This window comes from Grammomys surdaster, unplaced genomic scaffold (genome assembly GCF_004785775.1).
Source record: "Grammomys surdaster isolate TR1022 unplaced genomic scaffold, NIH_TR_1.0 126271, whole genome shotgun sequence".
NCBI lineage: Eukaryota > Metazoa > Chordata > Mammalia > Rodentia > Muridae > Grammomys > Grammomys surdaster.
In genome coordinates this window covers 5318128-5328213 of record NW_021621071.1, presented here as the reverse complement: position 1 = coordinate 5328213, position 10086 = coordinate 5318128, and the positions used below count along the sequence as shown (strand labels likewise).

The 10086-nt window shown below is 41.7% G+C and overlaps 1 protein-coding gene across 3 annotated transcripts in view; it reads left to right on the top strand.

The window, feature by feature from the left end:
- Lgr5 (leucine rich repeat containing G protein-coupled receptor 5) overlaps positions 1 to 10086 on the top strand; it is a 122059-nt gene that overhangs the window by 71820 nt on the left and 40153 nt on the right. For all 3 annotated transcript variants that reach the window (XM_028759089.1, XM_028759091.1, XM_028759090.1), the window contains exons 3-4: positions 70 to 141; positions 7510 to 7581. In XM_028759089.1, the coding sequence (XP_028614922.1) occupies positions 70 to 141; positions 7510 to 7581 (144 nt within the window). The remainder of the gene's footprint in view (positions 1 to 69; positions 142 to 7509; positions 7582 to 10086) is intronic.

Sequence of the window (10086 nt, the reverse complement as noted above, 5' to 3'; positions counted from 1 at the left end):
CTCTCTCTCTCTCTCTCTCTCTCTCTCTCTCTCTCTCTCTCTCTCTCCCCTTGCCACTGAAACTCACAGACGCCTTGCTGGAAATGCTTTGACACACATTCCCAAGGGAGCATTCACGGGCCTTCACAGTCTCAAAGTCCTGTAAGTAAACCAAGTATTGTCGCTTGAAGATGGTCCTGATTTTCATGTCATATGACTGCTAATTAATGTGCAAATATTGGGTGCAATTTGAATCTTTGAGTTGACTCATTTAAGACCCTCTCTGCCTTCGCTGATGTCATAAAACCATGTCATACTTGGCTATAATCTATGTGTGACAGTTCCTCTCCTCTTCACTAACGTTATTGCTGACCTACTCATATGTGCAAGAATGTCTTTCTTTCTCCATGTCATGCCGTTAGGGAGCATGTCCCTAGAGACTCCTGTCACTAATTGAATAACTCACTATGATATCAGCATGAGATCACAGCTTCAAATTTCCTCCAAATTTGCTTCTTTAGGATATACCAAGTAAGGAGCCACTCAAACACATTCAGGTTTGGGTGGATAAGTAGAAAATCTGGTGTACAACCTAGCGAAGTGGACAGCTGTTCACTAAGACATGTTGGATTAGGGCTGTAGGTCAGTGGTACATTTGTCAACTATTCCCAAAGCCCTGGGTTTTCTCCAAGAGAGAGAGTTGGGGAGCAGAAGAGAGGAAGTTTTAAATGTGTTTATACATAAATTTTCTGCACATCCATTGTCCAACTTCCAAATTTATTGTCATGAATTTTGGTCTATTGAATACTTAGTTTGGGTTATTATTGTTGTATTAAGACACCAAGACCAAAAGCAACTTGGGGAGGAAAGTTTTTATTTGGCTTACATATCCCTAATCACAGTCCTTCGAGGGAAGCCAAAGCAAGAACTCAAACTTGGCAGAAACCTGGAGGCAGGAGTTGATGCCTAAGCCATGGAGGGGTGCTGCTTACTGACTTGCTCCTCCTGGCTTGCTCAGTCTGCTTTCATCCAGCACCCAGAACCACCAGCCCAGGGATGGCACCTCCCACAATAAGCTAGGCCTCCCAAATCAATCACTGATTAAGAAAATGGCTTATGGGCTTGTCTACAGCCTGATCTTATAGAGGGATTTTCTTAACTGAAGTTCTGTCCTCTAACTTGACACTTTGTGTCAAGTTGACAAAAAAACTATCCAGCACAAATATTTTCTCCTTCTACTACTTACTACTCACAGCCAAATTCTGTTTCAGTGCCTTCTGGTTTGGAGTATCTAAGTAGAGGAAATAGTAAAAGTTTCAAGTCATTTAAGTTTTATCCACAAAACAATATCTTGATTTTATTTTTTTTCATTGAGATAAAAGTTAACTCCCAAATAACTCACTGAATTTTTTTATGCTTAATGAAAATTGCTTCAGTGGTCCAAGATATATGTAGGTTTTAAAAAGCTTAATTACATTTAATAGTTTATTAAAAATTAAATTTTATAGCAGAATCATTGTTCCCCTTAGATTACTGAGTTTGGCTTCCCTTCTATTTGGGTCATTAGTACTATTAACAGAAATATTGTAGGCCATATTGCCAACCCTAATGCTAACTTATTTTATATGTCAGCACCAGGTACAATAAACCTACATCTCAGAGAACTCAGCAAGATATTTGAACCATTCAAAATGCATCAGAAAGTTCAAATTTAAATGAGAAGACTAAAATGATTTTCTCATGTCTGTTTATATACAGTAAAATATTTGAATGAAGTTAAATAAATTATATTATATGGTCTGGAGAGACAGTACAGAGGTTAAGAGCACTGGCTACTCTTTTTTTTGTTGTTGTTTTTGTTTTTGTTTTTGTTTTTCGAGACAGGGTTTCTCTGTGTAGCCCTGGCTGTCCTGGAACTCATTCTGTAGACCAGGCTGGCCTTGAACTCAGAAATCCACCTGCCTCTGCCTCCCAAGTGCTGGGATTAAAGGCACGCACCACCACTTTCCAGCGCACTGGCTGCTCTTAAAGAGGACCCAAAACTGAATGTCAGAACCCACATGGCAGTTCACAACCACCTATAACTCCAGTTCCAGGGAATCAAACGCCCCCTTCTAACCTCCACAGTCTCCTGTCAGCTCTTAAACATATGGATGAGCACACACTCATGAACAATTAATTAAAAATAAATAAAAATTAAAAACAATTAAAAATAAAGTATACTGTAATCAACTACTTCAATTCATTCTACAAACTGTATATTTCGTATATGAGCTAGTGTGTGCGTATGTGTGTAAAAGTGTATCTCAAGCCAGTATGTTTTATTTGAAATACAAGCATCTAATACTAGTGGAGTATATGATATTAAACATGTATTACATCGAATTACATAGAATTATAATTTTAAATTCCTGTTTTAATTAAGTCAGAGTTGCCCGTTTTATACATGATTTTTTCAACCACAACATTATTTACTTCTCCTAATTTTACCATGTATAACAATTACACCATCTTTCCATTGAATGCTTCTCATAATATACTACACGTCAGGTAAATTAAAGACAGTACATATCTTGGTCGTTAGTATATCCCACCTCTCTGAAAAGTACCTGAATCACAGTATACACTCAGTAAACATTTGTGAAATGAGAAAACACAGACACTCTAGATATCACCACTGTCTTAATTGTGCATGGTGTGAACCCACTGTTTCAAGGTTATTTATAAAATATCTATTGGGCACATAGCAAACAAGATGTCTATGTCTGATATGGGTCTCTACCCAAAAGCAGGTTTCATGTGCCCAGAATGGTTCTGCACATATTTGTACTGCTTTTTGTGTTGCATTTTCCCTGAACACTCTAGACACTGTTGGCCTAAACTGATTTTTAAAACGAGTTTTAGAAGCTATAGTTTGGAGATAGTTCAAGTTGGTCCCCCAAAGGTTCATGTACTAGAGATTTGGTCCTAGTGGGGTAATGCTGAGACAGTGGAACCTTTAAGGGGTGAGGCTTGTTAATATTCAGACTTTAGATGTTGGAAGGTTGTCATGTCATGGGAAGAGACATTCTCAGAAGGATTAATACAATTCTCATCAGGACCCTGGATAATTCCCCAGAGTATGAGTTGTTATAAAAGAGCAAACCTGGGACCTGGAACCTTTCAGCTTCCCGTCAGTACCACATGATTGCTTCTGGGCCCATTCCTATGAAGAAAGGAAGGATTTCTCATTAAAAATCTCCTTTTAGAGCTGAAGAAAAACAATATCAACCAACCAGACCTACCCCCCCCCCAGAGCTCCCAGGGACTAAACCACCAACCAAAGAGTACACATGGAGAGACCCATGGCTCTAGCTGCATAGGTAGCAGAGGATGGCATTGTCTGGCACCAATAGGAGGAGAGGCCCTTGGTTCTATGAAGGCTTGATGACCCCATGTAGGGGAATGCCAGGGCAGGAAGGCCGGAGTGGTTGGGTTGTCAGGGATGGGGGAACACCCTCATAGAAGCAGGGGGGGAGGGGATAGGGGGTTACAGAGGGAAAACCAGGAAAGGGGGTAACATTTGAAAAGTAAATACTTAAAATATCAAATAAAAAAATAAAATAAAATCTCCTTTTATCCATTCCTAACTAACCAATGTTTCCAGTCTTCTGAGTCAGGGATTTAGCAAGGCCTGGTGATTGTGATGTCCAAAGTGTCACTAAACAAATTATTGCTAGAAATCACTACTAGATCAATGAAACAGATTCTGGGATCTAGACAGCCAAGCATATCACCTCTGCTTCTCAGACAGAGTGTATCTAGAGATGTGATTGACTATGCAACCAGAAAGCTATGAAACACTCAGTCCAGACTGGGGCTCAGCCCTGGCTTCCTATGAAAGAGATTTCCCTGCAGAGAGAAAAACACAGAAGCTCTGGAAGTACACCTTGGAATTAACCCTCCAAGTAAGATGGTAGCTGTCTAGCAGGACACTGTGCTCGGAGGCACACGGATGGGAAAGACCTGGGCTGAAGAGGTAGCTCCAAATGGGTTAAAACTCCAGCATTTAAAAGTGAGTTTTGGGGCTGGAGAGATGGCTCAGCGGTTAAGAGCACTGACTGCTCTTCCAGAGGTCATGAGTTCAATTCCCAGCAACCACATGGTGGCTCACAACCATCTGTAATGGGATCTGATGCCCTCTTCTGGTGGGTCTGAAGACAGCTGCAGTGTATTCCTCATATATATAAAATAAATAAATAAAATCTTAAAAAAAAAAAAAAAGACTTTAAAAGTGAGTTTTGAAAGTCAGAAGAAAAGCCTAAAGATTCCCACGTTAGGCAGCTTGAGTATCATGCCAAAATACCATGGATTTTTTTTTTCCTTAAGTGCAATAAGGAGCTGAAGAAAAAGTGATAGGAAAGAAATGTTCAGACTTTACAATTTAGTTATGATCCCTAGCCAATGATGAGGGATAGGGGGCAGTAAGGTCCCGCAAGAATTTTATCACTGTTATTGCTGACTTAGAGACTAACAGTCTACAGAGACCTAAATCATTAAATAACTTAAGCTTCTGTGACATCAGGGCAATGGGGCTTAGCATGAAGGCTCTGCCTGTTAAGGAGCATTTGAAGACTGTGGGGACATCTTTCTCCAGGTGTGATCACCACAGGGAATGTAAGCCAGGGTAAAGGCAGGCATCTCCCATTCTCCTTGACCCCTGACTCGGCCTTGCTATCAGTGCAAGCCACCACTACCTCAGTGTGTAACTCTACTGAAAGGTTGTATAAGGAGCCATCATATTGTGCACAGGAAAATTTAGGCGGCTTAGATACGTCCTATTCAGAACCATTGAATAATTAATTAAATTTGTATGTTAGTTTATTTCTAGTATTATAGGCTCTCTAACAACATGTTTACGTCAAAGTAGTATTCAGTAGAATCATTTCAAGAGCAAAAAATCAAATTGTATATGGATATATATATACATATATATGATAGATAATAGATAGATAGATAGATAGATAGATAGATAGGTAGATAGATAGATAGATGTAAAACTTATTTGAAACTACTATTAAATTAGCAGAAAGAAGAGAAGCTAAGAGAAAAAGTCACGTTGGATTTAGTTAGCAAAATTTGCTTTATAAATTTTCATCCTGCTTCTTTTTAACTAATTGGGGCGCAACCATACACACAGTTCATGGTGTAGCAATTATTCAATGATTTATTATTTGGGGGTAGCCTGTTGCTTTTAAAATCTTATTCTTCCCCTGACTAACAAGCTTTTCTGCCCAACGTTGAAGAAGGCAGTTCTGTGACTACTCACTTTCCCCGGTCAACCTTGAATCCTCATGTCATATGGAGGGAGACTATCTCCAGGGCCTTCCAATGTACCGGAGAAGGAATGCTGACCAGCCTGTTCATGTAGAATACGTGTTTTTATGGCATTTCAAGATTGCCCTGTCCAAAGGCATAGGAAGTCAGTTTGACTCATCCTGAGGATACCCATACCCTTGTGTGCGTTTCACTTCTTCACCTGAACTGCAACCCTGCTAATTTGTTTGGGGTCTCTTACTCTTATCTTAATAATGAGTATCTCCTTTTATATAAAATGCATAAGAATGTTCTGTGGTTACATGTCTTCCCTGGTTTCCATCTACATCCCTACCCATGTTTCTGTTCTTGTATGGAATGGCTTCTGATCGTATTATCTTTCTCACACCTTGTTATGAAAAGTACAAGCCAGGGCTGGGGACGTAGCTCAGTTTGTGAAGTGGTTGTCTAACATAAACAAAGCCCTGGGTTCTCTCCCAAGCATCTCATATATGAGGCATAGCATAGCGTATGCCTGTAATTCCAGCAATAGGGCGACGGAAGCAGAATGGCCAGGTTCAAGGTCACCCTTAACTAATGAGTTTGAAATGAGCGTGCGCCACATGAGATCTCGTCTCGGGAGGAAAAAAAAAGAGAGACATACATAACTGTCAAGTCAAGCATCTGACTCATTCATTGAAAACTTGTTCCTGTGATTGTCCCATGTAACACTGTGCATTTAGTGAAGCAAGCATAAATAAATTGACGATCCAGTACTTGTTCATAGTTCTCTAATACGTAAGTATTGATCCAATGAGATTGAAAGCTACAGCAGAATTGCTGAAATTCTCAGCAAAGTATACCTGTCGCTCTCATACGAACTCTCAACAGCTTTATAAATTTCAAAAGTGGCTGCAAAGATACTGTAAAGGTCGTATTCATTTAGAGCCATGACTTGCGTAAGGTGGGTGAGTAATGTCTGTGGTAAAACAAGAGAAAAGTCCCAGTGATCCAGTCCAGGAAGACCGAGAACAAAAATGACAGTGGCATTTGGCGGCTGGTGCTGTCTTACATATGGAATCTTAATGTGATCTCTTTCATATAATATTTAAGATTATTGCCCTTGAACACATTGACCCCAAGATAAGTAAGCTGTTTGGTTCTGTCATGCAAAATACTTAACCCAATGAAATGTCAAATGAGGCTATCTTCAGCAAAAGTTCATTTTGTGGTGTAAGCCCTTTAGTCAAGGAAGGGCTCCATCCTCCAACCTCCCAGGACCAAACCAAAACCATAAGGTGATGGGCAAAGGTAACCATAGAAACGTCACAGAGAGCTGTGATTCTCCCATTCAACACTGACCTACGTCTTGGTAGGCAGTGTGATGTCTATGCATAGGACACTTAAACAGAAAGAACGTCCAAGAATTAGGTCATCTATTGTCACTAGCCTCCATTCGACAAGGTGACAAGTCTTTCTCTCTCCCATCTCCAACTTCCTCATCTGTTCTCATTTAGCCTTGCTGATCAAAAATCAGAGGGGAGAAAAAAAAAAAGACAAGAATATAAGCAGAGACGTGTGCTTAGAGGAGCCTGAGGACGCTTTATGAAATGGTGACTGTTTTAAATATACTCAGAAAAGAAATTAGGAAAAGACAGAGTCACAAAGTTAGAGGCGGGATGGGGGGGGGGGCCTCTAACAAAAGCAGCTCATAGTCTTGTACACTTTGTGCCAATGGTAAAATGGAGTTATGCTTCCACTTCCCACCTCAGAACATGTTAGACAGTTACTATACCGAGTATTCAGTAAGGAGGGTTTGTGAAAGAAATCTACAGCCCTGTGGGAGTTTTCCCATCTTAACTGCACGCTACAGTACTATAAACCCATTAATGGTTTTGTCTCTCACTGAAGCATCTCGAACAAAAAACGGAATTTTCTAATTGACTCACTGGGGACTCCAGATAACCTGTTCTTGTTCTGTCATCTGAAGGTAACTGAACGAGAGATGTGGGCTTAATTGATAATGGGGGGGGTGTGTGTGTAGGATTTACTTATTTATTATTTGCACTCCCCCTAGGAATTTAACCTCCCACAAAACCCGGCATGTGTGATGCTATTATGTTTTTAAAACACCTGGGACAACGTCTGACGCTGCTGTGTTAGGGACAGCCATTGTTAATTTTCTTTACTGTCTTTCCTTTTTGTTGTTGTTGTTGTCGTCGTTTTCATGGACAGCATGCTGCAGAACAACCAGCTGAGACAGGTTCCGGAAGAAGCGCTGCAGAACTTGAGAAGCCTTCAATCGCTGTAAGTACAGCTGGAACCACAAATCCTGAATCTCTATTTGAGAAGGAAACATCCTGTTCTATCCATGAGCTGGTGGGGTGGTGTGGACTTGAAGTCATAGCCCTAGAGTTTGGGGGTTCCAGGCAGTGTAGTTAAATATCTGTAATTAATTAATTACGTCTTCAGCCAAAAGCTTCCTCTATGTTGCTGTCTTGGGAGTAAACATTGACTCATGTAACCCTGTCCACATGCCCATTAATATTTTTTTTCTGAATTCAAATGAAAAAATGATGCTTCTCTTTTACCTAGAAAACTGGAATGGACAATCCGATATCTTGGTTCTTCCATTTGTTTCGTCTTTAAACTGTCTGAGCTTCTGTGCAATCCAACTCTACTTGGCAAAATAAATACAAGTTGCTTTAAACTCTGCACTACCTGTCAAGGACCCTCGAATTAGGAAATCAAGATCTACCACGTGTCCTGATGCATGGCTACTGCATAAACCACGAGCTGCCCATCACTGCACACATAATCACAAACAGTCCCACAGTGCTCATATACGTAAACTCAGAGACCTCACACAGACACAGACACACGCACGCACGCACGCACGCACGCACGCACGCACGCGAACGCACCTACAACAATGGTGATGATGTCTTTTGCTCGGAACATACCTTTCCATCAGAAGTTTCCCTCCCAGCACCCACATAAACAAATAAGTAATTCCTCACATGAGGAACATTCCTACCGGCTAGATGTTTGGGAGCTTGGGTTGGAAGTAATTGCTCTCAGTCACTACTTGGCAAGTTTCTGGCACAACTGCTGTGTGAGTAAACCGTCTTCAATACGTTGCATGATTTCTGATACACATGTGTGTCCAGTGCTCTCTAATTATACTTACACCGGAGGTCCTCATCTGTCAAACAAAGCGCTGCTTTCTGGTCCCAACTGATGAGGGAGAGATAAAGGCATGAACAAAGCGAGCGAGCGAGTACTGCAGACTCTAGCCGGAAGATCTCCGTAAGGAGTCCATCAGTTAATAATTACATAGGGTTTGCTTGATGCTTTCGGCTGAGGTAACGGGAGAAGGGGGGGGGGGGTTGTGAGATCTGAAGATGAGACCTTCCTTCTTTGATCTTTCTTTTTAATGAAAGAAAATCTGTGCTCGAGGTCGTTTCAAGCTTTTTATTCTAGCCAAACAAAGTGACTTCCTAGGTTTTCAGCAGCCTATAGATAAACAGTCGCACAAGGGGCCCTTTGTGGCTGGGGATGGATGGGGCTGTTGCATTTCCAACCACTCCTTAATGACAGGACAGTGTCACTCCACTTTTGTTGAGCTAGCTTTACCTGAAGGAAGCAAGCAGAGGGCAGCCAACTGCCTCCAGTAGGTCCGTAGGGGGACGGGGATCTAGTGGCTAAATGGAAATTGAGATACTGACACTGCCCAATAGGAACTTTAAACAGCTGCAAAGCAGTCAGTAGATACTTAGGATAAGCGTTTGTAACTAAAATCCCCTACTGGCTGAAAGATCACAAACAGAAGGGAACTCTTTGAGAAAGAGAAAACCATGAGCCTTTTCTTCACTTCAACTGGGCGGTGACTCTCTGATAAAGGTGTTCAGATTTAGTTTCGGACCGGCTAGATATTTACTGTTCACCAGGTGTCTCTCGGTTTCTGGTTCACAAAGGAATTTCTTTCTGAAACCTTATAAATACATGAGTACATGTTCCCTTTGAAAAGAGTCAAGGGTTAATTTTCTGGGATGACATCACATCCGAAGCGAAGCGTCTAGACAGGTTCTCAGCCCCTGGCGCACAGTGCTTTGTGTCAGCTGGGTTATGTGGTAAATGGTGACAAGGTCCCTTTGCCCAGAGCTCAGTCAGCATGAGCTGTGAGGCAAGGGCAGTGTATGCTGGTGTGCTTCTCTTTGTCACTGATCGTTTGTGCTGCTTTGGTGCGACAAATAGGATCCGTTCACAAAAGATTCACACGCACACAACTTAACCACCAACTCCACAGACCATGCATCAACTGAAGGTGCCCCGGGCCCTAGTGTAGAGGTCTCCACTCAAGCAAACTCCACTTAAGTTGTGTTGTTCTCTTGTGCTGAACGTGATAATGTGTTGTTCTCTTGTGCTGAACGTGGTAAATTGTCTTTCTCGTTCTTCTATTAAACAACTCCGAAGTGAGAAATCTTATCCAGACTATCCACCTGGAATGCAAGGACATTCGCTTTGTGCCGCTTCGGTATCAATAAGAGCAGGGGTCAGGGGTGAGATTCCATCTTCTCCACTGTGCCAGTGCTAGGAAGTCTCACTACCAAGTCACAACCTCGTCACAACCTCTTCTTGACCCCGTTAATATATGGCGATTCCGTTATCCTACTGTCTTCAATTAACGCCCATTTTCCCAATTTCCCCCCGCCACACACACACACACACACACACACACACACACACGCGAGTGGGGGGGGGAGAGAGAGAGAGAGAGAGAGAGAGAGAGAGAGAGAGAGAGAGAGAGAG